We start from the raw sequence: 19,064 nt of genomic DNA on the forward strand, positions 1-19,064 counted from the left end.
CGCCAGTACCACCTAGTACATTACCATGCTCACCGACAGAAGAGAATCGTGTCAAGCTGCAACAGTACCTCCTTTAGTTCTACAAAGCAAGTACCTTTAACACATGTGAACATCAAACACTTCGACTGATGGAGAGTCCGCCAATGAAACTTATGGTAGATCCCAACGCTAAACCAGTTGCTTAACACACACCAGTACCAGTTCCAATCCACTGTGAAACACATCACACACCATCACCTTTTCTTCAAGCACGATCAGTCCCCCATGGGAAGAAGAAAACAGTCTTTGATACATGGAACGGCTATCACATTGTACCCCTGTGTGAAGAAGACCGCCATCTGACCACATTCATCACTCCCTGGGGAAGATATCGCTACAAAACTGCACCTCAGGGCTACATTGCTTCGGGTGATGGATACACCCGACACTATGATGAGAATGTTGCCGACATCCCTCACAAAACCAAATGTTTTGACGATGCTTTGCTATGGGCTGATGATCTTCAGGACAGTTTCTTTCAAGCAGTACACTGGCTAGACATTTGCGGTCGAAATGGCATAACACTGAATCCAGAAAAGTTTGTGTTTGGAGCTGATGTTGTGGAATTTGAAGGATTCGAAATAACACGCAACGATGTAAGACCGTGCCAGAGATATTAACAAGCCATCCTTAACTTCCCTACACCAAAAGACATTACAGATGTGCGTTCCTGGTTTGGTCAAGTTAGCCAGGTATCATATGTTTTCAGCATGGCCGAAAGAATGCTACCCTTTAGGGAACTTTTGAAACCTGGCACTCCGTTTAACTGGAATGAACATCTTCAGGCCATCTTCGATGAGTCAATCTACTGATCGCCAGCGAAATAGAAGAGGGTGTTCGTATCTTTGACCCCAAAAGACCCACATGTCTGGCGACCGACTGGTCAAAATCGGGTATTGGATTCTGGCTCCTTCAAAAGCACTGCACATGCTCAAAGAAGGAACCCTTTTGTTGCCTATCTGGATGGAAGATCACACTCATTGGCAGCAGATTCACTCATCCAGCAGAGTCTCGCTATGCACCAGTTGAGGGTGAAGCACTTGCTGTCGCAGATTCCCTTGACAAGGCCAGGTACTTCGTCCTAGGCTGCACAGACCTCATCATCGTTGTTGACCATAAACCTCTCCTCAAGATATTCACAGAATGATCCCTTTAGGACATCTCTAATACTCGTCTTAGAAACGTGAAAGAGAAAACGCTACGCTACAGGTTCCATATGGTCCACATTCCAGGTGTCAAACATCGCGCCACTGACTGCCTATCACGTTATCCAACCAGTGATGCAGAAAAGCTGATATTGCCGGATGACGAGACACACATCGATTCAACCTCTGCTAGCCGCAGCTCTCTCATGACTGGTTTGAGAGTGCAAGAAGATCAGGAAGACTCCATAGATGATTGGGTCATTGCAGGTGTTGTTTCATCCCTCAATGCTATCAATCTTCAATCAGTCACCTGGGACAGAGTTCGCACAGCCACAGCTAGCGATACAGACATGCTAGCATTGACAGAGATCATCGAATCTGGTATCCCGAAACACCGTCACCAGCTGCCAGAATCGCTCAGAGACTACTTTCAGTACCGTGAAGGTCTATCTACAGTCGATGGCGTCATCATATACAAAGACCGTGTTGTGATACCACCATCACTGAGAGACGAAGTACTCGAGGCTCTGCAGGCAGCTCATCAAGGTGTCACCTCCATGGTTGCTAGTGCAGAGACATCAGTATTTTGGCCAGGAATAACACCTGCCATTACGGCTCTTCGTACCAGTTGCCAACAATGCACCCGTAGTGCACCATCAAATCCTAGCGCACCACCAATACCTCCATTAAGTCCAGAGTATCCATTCCAGTGTCTATGTGCTGACTATTTCAGCTACCAAGGGCATCATTTCCTTGTTGTAGTGGACCGTTATTCCAACTGGCCCATTGTAGAGCAGTCAACTAATGGAGCCCAAGGACTGCTCACATGTCTTAGACGTATCTTTGTGACATATGGAATACCAGATGAACTTGCCTCTGATGGTGGCCCTGAATTCACTGCTGCAGCCACACATCGATTCCTGAGTGATTGGGGTGTACATCATCGCCTATCCTCCGTAGCCTTCCCACACAGCAACTGTAGGGTCGAAATTGGTGTAAAGATAGTGAAGCGTCTCCTTATGGATAACACAACTTCCACTGGTGACAAACAAAGATGCCTTTAAGCGTGCAATGCTTCAGTACAGAAACACACCAGACAGGGATACCAAACTCTCTCCAGCCATGTGCATATTTGGCCGTCCCATTCGAGACTTCATACCAATTCCACCTGGAAAGTATAAACCTCATGAAACTTGGTTAAGCACATCACTGGCCCGTGAAGAAGCCTTGCGAAACAGGCACATGCGGTGTGCAGAAAAACTGTCAGAGCACACACAGAGATTACCACCTCTACCAGTGGGAGATAATGTTCGCCTGCAAAACCAAATTGGACTCTATCCTCGCAAGTGGGACAAGACTGGAGTGGTAATTGAAGCTCGCCAATTTGACCAGTATGTGGTACGACTTGATGACTCAAGACGGGTAACCCTTCGCAATAGGAAGTTCCTACGTCCCCGTTCAACTACCACCACGACGGCTGTCCATTGATAGTGACCTAGCACTCAGACTACCTGCAGCTACAACTGAAAATCCCACAGGACACTCCATCACACCAGCAGTGACCCCAACACAAGCAACCAGATCTACGCCGGCTGCATCCAACATTGGGATCCCAACACACACTGCTCCTCACCCTACTGTGTCACCCACTACGGTAACGCCAAGCAGCAGTGCGACACCCAGCCGAGGTAACCTGCTGCAGATTCGTCGTCAGCTAGCCTATTCTGAGCCTCCGAGTCCTGACAGTCGACCAGTAGACGTTTCCGTGGACACAGGACCAAGTCGCGAGACACCAAACCGCATACCCCCGCAGACGGACCTGTTGTGCACTTCAGTCAGACGATCAGGAAGAACTAGAATTGCCCCAGAGTGGCAGAAAGACTATATCATGTGATTGTTGACAAAGACTCATATATTTGACCACATCAAAGACATTTGTTTTTGTTTTTTGTTGTTGTTTAAAAGTTCAAACTTCTTCTTACTTTATAATGGAGTAGACCTAGTGGACTCCAATGTTCCCAGTTTTATTGTTATCAGTCTTTGTTTCAACTTCAATTTAAGTGTTATATTATTTCATATGCACATTTCATACCCAAAGACTTGGGGGGGGGGGAGATAGAGGATAATATAGCATCATTTCTCTAATTATCATTTTATAGATCTAATTATCATCATTGTTAATTTCAGATCTTGATCATTGTCGATGGAAATAAAGATCCTGAAGCAAATAGTTGATACTTAATTAGCTCACTTCTTTAAAACTGAATTCTCTTCAAGACCGGTGCGTCTATAATCGTTTGGTGATGCGCTACAAGATCGCAGGGGGTATGGTGCCGACAGTGGACACATATGAATTCCTGACATCTAAACCTCAACGATTTTAGACCGACATATTACAAATAACTCTCGTGCATTCAAAATTAGTGTGGCGGCAAACAGACAGTCGAGGGTTTTAAAATAGCCCTCCCGGATCACTTCTGAAGCCTCCTCCCCCGTAAAAAATATACCAGAAGTGGTCCTTCTACGTATATGAACAGATACAGATACAGATTATCTTATGAGAGAATGCTTCATTACTTTTGCAACAAATTGTATCGGTTCCAAGCAAACGGTCGGGTGTTTGACTGGATCCGTGAATTACACTATACCCGGCAAAGGGAAACAACTTCATTGATTAAAGTAGGAACAACAACGAGAAATACTAAATTTGTGTATGTAAATTACGGTTTATTATACAATATAAACCACGTTGTGTATTTTGAACGTTATTAGTTTGTTTAACCTAGCAAATGACATGTTGTCGGATTCTTTTCGCTTAATATTTTTCAGCTTTATGTGCAGTTAGTTGTTTCGGATGAAAATGATTCGGACACGTTTGACTTCCCCCAATAATCATTACTGTATTGGTAAGAATAGCGATCTCAATAAGTAATAAATTGACGTTAACTACCTAGTGTTTCTTACCTCCATTGGATCTTTTTCTCTAGCTTATAATTGAAACATGAAAATATAGGGTTCTCAATAACTTGAGCAAACAGGCAAAAATGTGAAACCTACAGGCCTTCTGGGGGGGATTTAAAATTTAGCATGTGGTTTCCTGCATTTTTGGCCATTTTATGGCTATTGTAATGGTCAACCAGGCACTCAAATTTGAACATTTTTTGTGCATATTATGAATTTTAGCTTTTTTAACTAACAAAACTTGGTTTCCAACAAAGGTTTGCCCTACGTCATTTAAAATACGATTTTTCACAAATAAAGTGTATCATAATTTGGCTAAACACAACTTTCGGATACGTAATTGCACTCAATTTTTAGGGTAAATTTTTATGATTTTGATGGGGTTTTTTGCACAAGGTTCCAATTGGGACATTTTATTCTGATTAAGAAAAAACTTTGATTGTGGATTGGGAATGGGGCCGAAATTCGAGTGGGCGGAAAAGGCCTGATCGTCAGTCGAGTGATTTTTGCGTCTGTCGAGCGAAAATTCCAAGCCAGTAGCCTGATCAGTCGAGTGCATTTTTTCGTGTCTGAACTCAGTCTGAACTCAGTAACATGTCCGAAATAGATTCATAAAGACTCTTATTCAAAACTGCATTTTATATTTCTCTTGAGCAATCATTGATTAGATGCTTATCGAACAGTGTTGTAAGTCAATCTCGCGAGATGCTATAACTATTTTTTTTTCTGGGTGGAGAACTCGCGGCGATAAATTTGTTTTAATGTCTTTTCTGCGATATTTTGAGGGCGCAACGCACAAACATCAACTGTACAATGGCAATGAAGGTTGCAACAAAAATTATGAACAGTAAATAAAACGAAAATGCCAACCGTTACGGAAAAATAATCGGTCATGGCTTCGTTTTGTATTGGGGACTTTGATTCTGAGCCAGCGTTTCTTACTGGCTGGTAAGTGCATTTCATACGTAATGTAAAAAACGACATGCCATTAAATATCATGCTCTAACTTACAACTATAGTTTTTAACAGATAAAATTAATCTGTCAAAAAACGAATCCTGACATTAAATTCAAATGTGTCATCATACTGCATTTTAGATGCTGGTACAATCGGCTACAAAACAGATGTGGCTTAGGCAATGAAACTACTGCTACAAATGTCGTTTAAGATTAAGAAGACTCAGAAGTTAGGGCAGAACGGTTACCTTCTTGTTCTACTTCTTATGCACAGTCTAGTTTGACATTGCATTTACTTTTTCCAGATATTTGAAAATTCATTTCATATTTTAACATTGTTTTTTTTTCTGGCCGCCTTTAAGAGCAGACCTGAAATGTCAGACCTGGATGTCAGTGACTCAGACAATGATCATGATAGAATGGAGATGTCTGGAGACCTTGTGTTAAATTTTTTGTCAGACATTAACAGTGAATAAAACAGAATCAAGAGCTTATTTGTTTAATCTTTATTGTTCTATGCTTGTTGAATACAAACATAGTTACAAATGTAAGAGAATTATAACTTTTATTTCGGGCTAGTTGAAATTGATTCGGGCTAGTGAAATTTCCAAGCTGGTAGCCCAGCTGGGCTAGTGCCTAAAAAAAATTAATGCCAAGCCTGTGATCGTCTGTCAACCATGCACATTTTGCGTGACACCTCTTGTTTGAAATGTAACTGAATTAAAACAAACTTTCACAACAACAAAAACTTTGCATTAACACAAAAATGCAAGCAATTAGGAACAAAAACTCAAAATATTTTACTGCTTTTTGACCGATTCCAATTTGTGCCTTTTCATTGTTGTTGTAATGCGTTAATGGAGATAATCAAGCGACATCTTTGCTTAATAGCAAAAAGGAGAAAAATTACCGAAAAGACACGCAAATTTCGAAAAGTAAATTGCCGATTTTTGAATCTGAGCGATTTTCAACCGGCCAAAATCAGATTTCAAACGGCTGATTTGGCCGGCGGCCGGCTCTTATAAAGAACCCTGAAAATATCACCATAAAAAGTAGAGTTACAATGCACTATTCTCCATGCCTACCGATTCTCACATTTCTGAATTTTATGCTCTTTGGGTTAGACATTTGTTTGCATTAAAGGTTGAAGCTTGAATTATTATATCATGAAGTGTAGGTGTGCAAGACACAAGTGACAAGGTTCTACTGGATCTGGATAGGTATTTCGAAGAGCCTTTCAGTTTCAGTGTTGGCGCAATCGGAGAGATGGTAGCTAATGATTATTCCCACTGTATAAAAACAGTTGACCTGAAGCTGTCAACTGTCTGAGCACCTACTACACTATTGTCAAGTTTATTCAATTTGATTATTCTCCTTGGGAAGCATGAGTTTTAGTGTTGTCAAGTTTTACACTGTAATGGCGTTACACATTTTGAATAATTTATGGAGTATCTCTCAACAATATTATCTGCCTAATAATCAATGAAAGTTTTTGGAATAAATTTATGTTTGGTTTTATTGACTAAAGATAGGAAGTCTTGGCTTGGCATGGCTGATACTTCATACAAGACTCTCAACCACCTTATAGAAGGTCAGCCTGTTTGCCTTCCTTCTTTCCTGGAGTGGAGGAATCTTCATACATTCAAACACTATTCTGATGCAGCCTGTTGTTTTGTTGATGAATCTCACTGCCGTTTTTTTTATGTCTTTTTTCATTTACAGTCATCCAAATTTTCTAGGGAGATGTGCCCTTGGACATAATTATCCATTTTTATGGCAGAAGGATAAAATATTCTAAGTTTGTGGAGCGAAAAACTTTCACATTTCTCAAGGGTTTTAATTAAAACTTTAAATAAACATCTACCATTTAGTGTATATGAACAAGACAAAATTTTAAAGAGTCTCATTTATTTGTATGAGGTATATTCTCTTGAACATTAATTTGAATGGCTGCAGAGCAGGGGTATTTTCTGTCAGGTTTTTGTCAAAGCTCTAGTCTTAAACTTTCCAGCTGGGCGACCTGCTTTAAAGATTCACTTGCTCCTCAGAAGCTTTACCTGACACTGGCAAGGGGTTGTCCTCTCAAAATATCCAGGCATCTGTATAGGTTTTTTTGGCTGATTTGATAGCCGTTATTGGGTGGTATTCCCAATATCAAAAAGTATGCTTTTTCCCAAAATTTAGTTCCAAAGTTCCCAAGTGACAGTTTGACTTTCAGATATTGGGAAATGGAGCTGTGCAGTAGGGAAATAAAGATTTACAGATTTATTTATGTACAGTGCTTTCTGTAGAAATTGTGTTGTATATAACTTAAGTGTTGTTAATAGTTATTCAGAAGTTATAAATCAAGCAATAATATTTTATACCAATTTAAAGTAAATTGACCTTTAATGTCCCAATATCATTTGTATAGACCATATTTCCAGAATGGTAAGAAACAGTCCTTGCATGGTGATCACAGCATAGCCATCTGCACTAAAAAATCATCCATATAAGTTAGGAGCTTCTGTTTATGAATGACATAAATCAATGAAATAATGCAAGTTGTTGTGCTTTTAAATCCCGTTTTCAACGAAGTTGAACATCCTAGTTGTTAGATTGGGGTAAGGTGGGCGGCAGGTGGCATAAACAGGTGGTTTCTTGCTAAATATAATGTATCTTTAGTTTGCGTGTATCAATCTTGATGAAACCTTGGATAAAGAAAGAATGCATGAAAACTTACACCCACAAGGAGTGGATGTCAGCAGAGACGCTTCAGAAAATTGAGGAAAGACGAGAAAAGAAGGCTAGTGTAAACAACAGCAGAACACGAGCCGCAAAAGTGAAAGCACAAGAAGAGTACATTGAAGCAAATAGGAGCGTCAAGGGAAGTATCAGAGAAGACAAGAGGAACTACCTAGAGACGCTTGCAAAGAGGCGGAAGAGGCAGCCTATCAGAACAGAACTAAAGATCTGTTCTCCATCACCAAGAGATTAGCAGGGAAGTTTGCCAAGCCAGAGAGGCCAGTAAGGGACAAAAATGGAGGATTAATACCAGATGATGAAGGGCAGAAAAAGAGGTGGATTGAGCACTTCCAGGAGCTACTCAACAGGCAAGCCCCTGTGAACCCACCAGAGATTCTGCCAGCTACAAGCGATCTGCCAATCAAATGCTGCACTCCCACAAAGGAAGAGATCAGCAGCGCCATCAAACAATTGAAGAACAGCAAATCTGCAGGACCTGACAGCATACCGACAGAAGCACTTAAGGCTGACGTGGAGACCAGTGTGGACCTACTACACCCGCTCTTCAGCAAGATATGGGAAGAAGAAGAAATCCCAACAAAGTGGAAAGAGGGTTACCTCATCAAGCTTCCCAAGAAAGGCGACCTCAGTTCCTGCTCCAACTACCGAGGAATCACCCTGTTGTCCATCCCAGGAAAGGTGTTTAATCGCATCCTACTGAACCGAATGAAAGACCCAGTAGACCCGCATCTCCGTGACCAACAAGCAGGCTTCCGAAAGGAAGTATGTCAACTTTATTGACTATGAAAAGGCGTTCAACAGCGTTGACTGGGAGTCCCTCTGGAGACTTCTGAGACACTACCGAGTGCCAGAAAAGATCATCAACATCATCAGGAAGTCTTTTGAGGGAATGACCAGCAGAATTGTTCACGGCAGACAGCTCACGGATGCCTTTGAAGTGAGAACTGGTGTGAGGCAAGGCTGTTTACTCTCACCTTTCCTGTTCCTGCTGGCCATAGACTGGGTAATGAAGACATCAACAGAGCAGAAGCGGAATGGAATTCAGTGGACACTCTGGGAACAGTTGGAAGACCTCGACTTTGCCGATGATTTGGCTCTTCTCTCCCACACCCAACAACAGATGCAGGAAAAGACAAACATGGTAGCGGACAACTCAGCTAGACTGAGCCTCACCATCAACAAAGGAAAGAGCAAGGTGTTCAGGACCAACGCATCAAACAACACACGCATCACAGTCCAAGGCGAGGCGCTGGAGGAGGTGGACAGCTTCACCTATCTCGGCAGCATTCTGGACAACCAGGGAGGAACGGATGCAGATGTCAGAACCCGCATCGGTAAAGCAGGAGCAGCCTTCCATCAGCTGAAGAACATCTGGGGATCCAGCGTAATTGGCATCACCACCAAGATTAGGCTCTTCAATACCATCGTGAAGCCGCTACTCCTCTATGGAGCAGAGACCTGGAGAACCACTGTCACCACCATAAAGAAAATACAGGTCTTCATCAACACCTGCCTCAGGAAGATCCTCAAGATCCGCTGGCCAGACAAGATCTCCAACGAAGAATTATGGAGAAGAACAAACCAGCAGCCAGTTGAAGAAGACATCCTTCAGAGACGTTGGAGGTGGATAGGCCACACCCTTCGCAAGCCTGCATCCAATACGACAAGGCAATCCCTCACATGGAACCCCCAAGGGAAAAGGAAGAGAGGGCGGCCTAGAAATGCCTGGTGCCGTGATCTGGATGCAGATGCTAAGCAGATGGGCCAAACATGTGGGCAGCTTGAGAGACTCGCCCAGAACCGACCGCCTGGAGGAAGCTGGTTGGCGGCCTATGTCCCAGATGGGACCACAGGCGAAGATAAGATGATGAAAACATAGCTTTGGGGCTGTATTGGTGGCATGTTGGGTCAAGTGTACTGTTACTAAAAATATATAAACAGTTTCCCCTCCATAACACTAGTGTGTAGGAGATATTTACTGACATTTTGTGTGTAGGTAGCTTACATATATACATGAAAAGCTTGAGTTTTTCTGGGGGTATTTTTCTGAAATTCTGTTTGTTGTTTGCTTACATTTAGATCCAGCTTTTGGAATTAGTTGGATAAAGGTTAAGATCACTGTAGAACTTATAGAAGAAAAAGTTATCTTCAGACAATAGCTTGAGTTTGGCTGCTTTGTCTGTCCCCATAAAATGTTGTAAATTTTTTAAGCAAACTATTTCCACCTTGAAGTGTACTAGATGTGAAAGACACAATTTTCATGTGCAGTTTTCTGCATGTTCCTGACTTATATGCTCTTGAACACTGCCATTTCTTTGCATAAAATGTTGCATGTATTTAGGAGCAAACTTCTTCATTTCTATTTAATGTAGCTAATCAAGTGAAACTTGATATTTTTTATTTATAGAAAGTGTTGATTTACAAGAATATTTTTTATGAAAAATTAACCACATGGTCCTCAGTTATCTATCTTTGAACTTGACAAAGCCCTTGATGTTTGTTCAGGGATTTTTCTTGCCATTTTGGGACTTATCTAATTTTCTAGATTGGACATTTTTCACTGGATATGTTCACAGAATTAGGGGAAAAGTAATTTCTATAACTCTTAACAATTTAAATTAAAAGATTTTTTTTTTGGTATAAATTATGGTTATTAACTTTGTTGGATGTAATTAAAATTAAATTGAAATATAATCATAAGACTCTTATTTTTTCTATTTTTTTTTTCAAATTGGGAATTCTGTTTACTTTTTTTAGGGGGAAAATTGGTCCATTCAGCTGACCGGTACCGTAGATACACCAAGAAAAGGGCTGTTGTTGGTGGTGGTCATTAACTCATCTCCCACTGGTTTGCTTTTGCGTGGGCACTTGTACTTTCAATGATGCACTACATCAAGACAGTCATTATGATAACTCATTTTGTTGTTTTGTTTTCTCTTGCAGAGAAGATGGGCATTCTTTCAAATCCAAAATCAAGACAGTTGATAGTTGAGAAAGTATCTCGTTACAACAACATTCTGTGTGGAGCTTGCTATGTTGTTGGGGTCATTTGGTTTATGGCTTTGGCATACAAACCTTTCAATGCTAAAACATATTTCTCAGAAAATGCTCTTCTGCCAGGTAATTTTTTTATGTTTATTTCACATAAATATGGTACTTTTTTATTCTATGGCTTTTTGATTGTTTATTCATTGTATTTTACAATTATTCACTAGTGAATTTTTATAGCAAAAATGTGATCTTTTATGTGCGTTTGACATGTATTTTGTAGGGATGGTAATATATTTTTGGATATTAGAAAACTGGCCAAATATTCCTATCCAAACATTCAATGCACATGTTTAATTTTGAGAGATAATAATTCTACTCTGCGTTTTGTACTGTTCACAGTTAAGCTTTTAGCTGATTGCTATCATGTATTAGTCAATGTTTTGATTATACCTGTCCTCACTTATTTCAATGGTGTTTTCATAATTACAATACAGCAGCTTATCTGTCATGGGGTATTAAATTCTTGATCAGTTTTAATACCATCAACATCATGGCTTTATGGTGAGTTACCATAACGTTAATATTATTATTTTACTCCCCTTTTTCAATATGAGCCTTGCACTGTGAAAAGGGGGTTTAATGCACATGCTTCAAGTGTCCCCATAGGCTAATCAGGGACGACACTTCCCACTTTTATGATTATTTTTTGTTTAAAGAATGTCTCTTCTTAGCAAAAATCAAGTTAAGGCGTAAAGTGTCATCCCTGATTAGCCTGTGCATACTGCACAGGCTAATCTGGGACGACACTTTAGGCATATTCATTAAACCATCTTTTCGCAAAGCGAGGCTCATATCTTAATTAATCCAGATGACTACTCTCACAAGTCGTGTGGTGACAACAGGTAGCATATAAAAACAGTCAATTGTGCATAAGAAACTGTATTGGCATTATTGCATGTTACATCCAGTGAGAGTACAATGGATCTTCTTTTTATTGGTTTGTTCTATAATCGTCAGAATGACATCTTTTGACAGAGGGTGAATGCTGTATAACTAAACTATGGTGTTTAAAGTTTTGGTGTATAGTTTCTAAGCTGTAAAAAGTTTTTATTTGACACTCAATACATGCTATTCATGTATTGACATGACATACATGTCCGAATTTATTTCTAGTCCTTTTTTGGAGAGCAAACTACATGAACATTAAATTAGAATAAGTATCTGGATTTCACCTTAATATATGCTTGGGTATGACACACTTTTCAGTTAATGACATGGATCTTAAGAATACGTTTACAGAAAAACCATAATATGATAAGGTAAATTGACAGTTTAATGTTTTGTTCTATTAATCACATTTTTGAATATATTAGAATAAATAAGGAAAATGAATATTCAAATATGATTGCAGGAAAGGTTCCAATCCCTAGTATTTTGTGATTGCAGACTTGTAGCTTTAAAGAATGGTTTCTCTTTCTGTTTATGTTACTTAAGTTCTATTTCTTATCAGCAAGACAGTGTATTATTTTGATGTAAAGGAATTCAAAGTATACCACTTATTTAATTTTTAGTAATTATCTTCTGTTTTCTATTGTAGGTGTGGTTGAGAGTGGATTCTTCTTTGATTTTGATGTTAGTTCATATATCACAGAAGTTAAAGAGGAATTGAAAAGGGATAAAAGGTACATACAATTTTACATTTATAGTAACCAATCGATCATATGTTTACACTTGGTAACTTTATTTACTTGTTTTCGAAGTATATAATCTTATAGAAGACCCCAGAGATGCTGATTACAATTCAATTGATAGGTACGGCTTTCAGAAATGTAGTTGGTATTTATACAAAATCATTGTTCTGGCATCTTTAAATACACTCTTTAATACAAATTTATTAAGAATGATTCTAAGTAATACAGATCCATGTTTAAAAAAATGAGTCAGTAAGATTAAAAAAAGAATTCTGATGTAAAATGACACAGTCCCTTTAACATGCAGATGTGTTACATAACCAAATTCTCAAGCACTTGTACATTTCAGGAATGTCCCAAGAGACTGGCTTTACCAGAAGATGAGAGAGGCAGGTCTGGAGACATACAAACAGAACTATACTATCCATTACCCCTTGCACATTCTCCAAGGACAGGTAAAAATAGACCTATACTATCCATTACCCCTTGCACATTCTCCAAGGACAGGTTCAAACAGAACTATACTATCCATTACCCCTTACACATTCTCCAAGGACAGGTACAAACAAAAATATACCATCCTTTACCCCTTGCACATTCTCCATGGACAGGTACAAACAGAACTGTACTACTCATTACCCCTTGCACATTCTCCAAGGACATGTACAAACAGAACTATACTATCCATTACCCCTTGCACATTCTCCAAGGACAGATACAAACAGAACTATGCTATCCATTACCCCTTGCGCATTCTCCAAGGACAGGTACAAACAAAACTATACTATCCATTACCCCTTGCACATTCTCCAAGGACAGGTACAAACGAAACTATACTATCCATTACCCCTTGCACATTCTCCAAGGACAGGTACAAACAAAACTATACTATCCTTTTCCCTTGCACATTCTTCAAGGACAGGTACAAACAAACCTATACTATCCATTACCCCTACACATTCTCCAAGGATAGGTACATGTACAAACAGAACTATATTATCCATTACCCCTTACACATTCTCCAAGGACAGGTTCGAACAGAACTATACTATCCATTCCCCCTTGCACATTCTTCAAGGACAGGTACAAACAGAACTATACTATCCATTACACCTTACACATTCTCCAAGGACAGGAACAAACAGAACTATACCATCCATTACCCTGTACACATTCTCCAAGGAGAGGTACAAACAGAACTATACTATCCATTACCCCTTGCACATTCTCCATGGACATGTACAAACAGAACAATACTATACATTACCCCTTTGTCATTCTTCAAGAATAGGTACAAACATAACTATACTATCCATTACCCTTTACACATTCTCCAAGGACAGGTACATACAAAACTATACTATCCATTCCCCTTGCACATTCTTCAAGGACAGGTACAAAGAAAACTATAATATCCATTACCCCTTACACATTCTCCAAGGACAGGAACATACAGAACTATACCATCCATTACCCCTTGCACATTCTCCAAGGACAGGTACAAACAGAACTATACTATCCATTACCCCTTGCACATTCTCCAAGGACAGGTACAAACAGAACTATACTATCCATTACCCCTTACACATTCTCCATGGACAGGTACAAACAGAACTATACTATCCATTACCCCTTTGTCATTCTTCAAGAATAGGTACAAACAGAACTATACTATCCATTACCCCATACACATTCTCCAAGAACATGTACATACAGAACTATACTATCCATTACCTTTTACACATTCTCCAAGGACAGGTACATACATAATTATACTATCCATTAACCCTTGCACTTTCACCAAGGGCAGGTATAAACAGAACAATACTATCCATTACCCCTTGCACATTCTCCAAGGACAGGTACAAACAGAACTATACTATCCATTACCCCTTACACATACTACAAGGACAGGTACAAACAGAACTATACTATCAATTACCCCTTACACATTTTACGAGGACAGGTACAAACAAAATATACTATCCATTACCATTTGCACATTCTCCAAGGACAGGTACAAACAGAACTATACTATCCATTACCCCTTGAACATTCTCCATGGACAGGTACAAACAAACCTATACTATACATTACCCCTTGCACATTCTCCAAGGACAGGTACAAATATAACTATACTATCCATTACCCCTTATACATTCTCCATGGACAGGTACAAACAAACCTATACTATCCATTACCCCTTGCACATTCTCCAAGGACAGGTACAAACAAAACTATACTATCCATTACCCCTTGCACATTCTCCAAGGACAGGTACAAACAGAACTATGCCATCCATAAGCCATTTCTCATTCTTCAAGAGTATATGTAGGTACAAACAGAACTATACTATCCATTACCCCTTACACATTCTCCAAGGACAGGTACAAACAGAATCATACTATCCATAACCCTTGCACATTCTTCAAGGCCAGGTACAAACAGAACTTTACTATTCATAAACCCTTTCACATTCTTCAGGGCCAGACACAAACCGAACTATACCATCCATTACCCCTTGCACATTCTTCAAGGCCAGGTATCTCCTTGTTCAGTAAGTCCAAGTTCAGAATGTATATGGGATATTATTCCTTGTTCAGTTAGTCCAAGGGCAGAATGTGTATGAAATAGTATCTCCTTGTTCAGTTAGTCTCAGGACAGAATGTGTGTGGAATATTATCTTCTTGTTCAGTAAGATCAAGGGCAGAATGTGTATGGAATATTATCACCTTGTTCATTTAGTCCCAGGACAGAATGTGTATGAAATATTATCACCTTGTTCATTTAGTCCCAGAACAGAATGTGTATGGGATATTATATCCTTGTTCAATAAGTCCCAGGACAGAATGTGTATGATATATTATCTCCTTGTTCAGTCAGTCCAATTGCAGAATTAGTATGGGATATTATCTCCTTGTTCAGTTAGTCCAAGGGCAGAATGTATATGGAATAGTATCTTATTGTTCAGTTAGTCCAAGGGCAGAATGTATATGGGATGTTTTCTCCTTGTTCAGTAAGCCCAAGAACAAAATGTGTATGGGATATTATCTCCTTGTTCAGTTAGTCCCAGGACAGAACGTGTATGGGATATTATCTCCTTGTTTAGTTAGTCCAAGGGCAAAATGTGTATAGGATATAATCTCTTTGTTTAGTTAGTCCAAAGGCAGAATGTGTATGGAATATTATCTCCTTGTTCAGTTAGTCCCAGGGCAGAATGTATATTGGACATTATCTCCTTGTTCAGTTAGTCCCAGGGCAGAATGTATATTGGACATTATCTCCTTGTTCAGTTAGTCCCTGGACAGAACGTGTATGGGATAGTATCTCCTTGTTCAGTTAGTCCCAGGACAGAATGTATATGGGATATTATCTCCTTGTTCAGTTAGTCCAATGGCAGAATGTAAATGGGATAGTATTTCCTTGTTCAGTTAGTCCAAGGGCAGAATGTATATGGAATATTATCTACTGGTTCAGTTAGTCCCAGGACAGAACGTGTATGGAATATTACGTGCCCGGAGAGCGTCGAGGGTTGAGGCGGTGGTGTTGTCAGTGCCGCTGCGCTCCAAGTCTTCAGAACTGCCACAGACATATGGAGGACTCATTGTCATGTTGGGCTTGGTGCGATATTTTATCCGTATGTATTCATTATACATTTGATCAAGGCTCTGGGAAAATGGGGCTTTATGCATGTGTTAAGTGTCATCCAAGTTTAACCTGTGCTGTCCGCACAGGCTTATCAGGGATAACACTTTCCACCTAAAGTGGATTTTTGTTCCATGAAGGGGCATAAAAGCTTGTTAACACTAGATTTATATATTTGTTTCGAGTAGTTTTATTTTGCAGATAAAGTGTATAACATTATGCCTATTTACTAACACTTAATGCTTGTATTTAAAAGAAATGAAATAAGAAATACGATAATAAAACAATATTATTGATTTGTATGTTTAATGTATTCAATGCTATTAAACCAACAAAAACATGCAAAATATGTTCCATGACACCGTAGCAGTAATGAGTAATATAAGGACTTGTTGTACACAAGGCTTCAAAATTCTAAAGATGTGATACTACACAATATTTGATACTAGAACCACTGCTTGACTATTGGTGTATTTTGTTTCAACTGTATTGTAATTCTGCTGCTTATTTTGTGATAACCAAGGTTAGGGGGAAAATACATCTTGTCAGAAGACGGTCAGATGTAAAAAACCTCATGATATGAAAGTTTTAGGGGAAAATACTCCTTGACAAAATTGGTGTCTTTGGTCAGGGGCATGGGAATTATCCTTGACAGAAAAGGTTCGGTGGTAAAAATACCCCTAGATAAAAAGGCTGGTGGTAGAGTACATTTATCTGTATGGGTGACTGTTGTTTCAGGTCAGCCATATTGGAGCAAGGACATCATATTCCTGGCCACTGACAGAGAAGAGTTAGGCATGCAAGCTTGGCTGGATGGCTACCACCATGTGCATTCACAGTGTATGTGTCATCACAGGGCTTTATATGTGATTTGTGTTCCATTTTGAGAAAAAAATTGACAAGTAAACTGAATTAGCAACACTAAAAATAAGAAAGAAATGTTCAACGGTTACTAAAACTTTAGAGCAAAGTGCTTTGTAGAATGGGCCTTTATTTTGACCCTGCTTAAAAGAAAAGAAAAAAGCCATGCAATCGGACGCCTGCATGGGACACCAAAAGCATGGTGTATTGTTTGCTAGGAGGATACTGGAAATGTGTTATGTAGTCACTGTATGTAATTTAATATTGTATGGTTAAGCGTTGTAACCTAGAAGTTGTCAAGAACTTTCACATGACAACGCATTGCATAACATTTTAGATAGAGTGGTTGGAATACACTAATTCCTATTCCCATGGGTCCAATTATCAAACTGGCAGCTTTCAAAGCATTTGTTATACCTTATAAACATATATCAAATTTGTTAAGTCTGGTCTCATTTTAAAGATACATCTGTCTTCTTCCAATAATTGCAGTAAAATATGTTTGATGTTGCAACTTCTAGGAAAGCAAAATTGTCCCAAAGGCAAGCACCCTCAGAAAACAGCATTTTGGAAGTGAAATTCAACAAAAGCCACGTACTTCAAAAAACGCACCTCAAGCAAGCATCATCAATGAACAAAATCCCTAATTAAATGCAGACAAATAGTGCAGACATACAATGCATACAGTAAATAATCACAAAAAGCATGGGTTTGATTGCTTATCACTTTTAAACCAGAAGAAAAAAATAACTCTTTAGAAATAGGCAATACTGAACAACTGAGTTATACAAACTGATTTATTGTAATTTAACAAAGAGAAAGGAGTGCAATATGTATTTGATATAGAGACATGAAGTTTTGCTATATGTAATGAATGTAAATTCGCCTAAAAAAGGTTAAATAATTTATGTTTAATGTATATCTGGGCAATGCAATGAGCTTGATCAGCCTGTGTAATCGCTATAATCTAATTTAACATGACACTTTTCACGCTTGTTTGCTGCTCTGGGACGTCTCTGTAAACAGATGCACTCTGATATTGCAAGATACTTAACATAGATACATTATGGCAGGTTTTCCCATTGGGCTGTGCTCTGTGATAAAGGGGGTTTAATGCATGTGCGTAAAGTGTCGTCCCAGATTAGCATGTGCGGTCCACACAGGCTAATCAGGGATGACACTTTCCGCCTCAACTTGATTTTTGCTAAGAAGAGACTTTCTTGAAACAAAAAATATCATAAAAGCGGAAAGTGTTGTCCCTTAATAGCCTGTGTGGACTGCACAGGCTTATCAGGGATGACACTTTAGGCACATGCATTAAACTCCCTTTTCACAGAGCATGGCTCCATTTATTGCAATGCATCTATTTTAGCCTTGCTCTCCAAAACAGGGCTTAATGCATGTGCCAAAAATGTTGTCAGATTAGCCTGTGCAGTCTGCAGGGACGACACTTTCAGCTTTAAAGTATTTGATTTATATATAGGAAAGCTCTTCTTTGCGAAAATCCTCTTCATGCAGAAAGTGTTGTTCCTGATAGCCTCTGCCAACTGCACAGGCTAATCAGGGACGACACTTGTACAGTCATGCATTAAGCCCCATTTTCCCAGATTGAGGTTCATTTGTTGAATGTACAGACATCAGGCCAGATGAGTTGCCAGCGCGGAGTGGTCAGATACAGGCGGCCCTGAATCTGGAGATACCCGACAGTAATATCCAATTCATGAACATCAAGATGGAGGGCCTGAACGGCCAGCTGCCCAACCTTGACCTTGTCAACCTTGTGGTTAGGCTGTGTAACCGGCATGGGCTGCAAGTCAAACTACACAACAAGGTAAACTGTAATACTTTCCATATATAGTGCATTTTGCAGGGTACATTGATCAAGATTTTAATCACTGTTATCAATATAACTCTTTACAAGTCTGCATTAGTGATATTTAATTATTCAATTTTTGAATTCCTGTACGGTCCTGCAAAATACTGTATTAATTGTAGTAAAAGAAGTCAATGCTTACATGTAAACATTTATT

The 19,064-nt window shown here is 39.3% G+C and overlaps 1 protein-coding gene across 10 annotated transcripts in view; it reads left to right on the forward strand.

Annotated features, from left to right (window-relative positions):
* The window catches only part of LOC127844656 (glycosylphosphatidylinositol anchor attachment 1 protein-like), a 169,431-nt gene that overhangs the window by 128,783 nt on the left and 21,584 nt on the right, over nt 1–19,064 (forward strand). For 7 of the 10 annotated variants that reach the window (XR_008032855.1, XR_008032856.1, XR_008032859.1 and 4 more), the window contains exons 1-7: nt 3,826–3,895; nt 10,790–10,966; nt 12,435–12,519; nt 12,878–12,983; nt 16,006–16,165; nt 16,912–17,013; nt 18,669–18,865. Coding sequence is in view for 4 of the 10 variants with exons in the window: in XM_052375054.1 (XP_052231014.1) it covers nt 10,795–10,966; nt 12,435–12,519; nt 12,878–12,983; nt 16,006–16,165; nt 16,912–17,013; nt 18,669–18,865 (822 nt within the window). In the remaining 6 variants the exon portion in view is untranslated. Of the gene's footprint in view, nt 1–3,825; nt 3,896–10,789; nt 10,967–12,434; nt 12,520–12,877; nt 12,984–16,005; nt 16,166–16,911; nt 17,014–18,668; nt 18,866–19,064 lie in introns of those variants that run through there. The other 3 variants (XM_052375055.1, XM_052375056.1, XM_052375057.1) reach the window with 2 other exon arrangements.

This window comes from Dreissena polymorpha, chromosome 9, assembly GCF_020536995.1.
Source record: "Dreissena polymorpha isolate Duluth1 chromosome 9, UMN_Dpol_1.0, whole genome shotgun sequence".
Taxonomy (NCBI): domain Eukaryota; kingdom Metazoa; phylum Mollusca; class Bivalvia; order Myida; family Dreissenidae; genus Dreissena; species Dreissena polymorpha.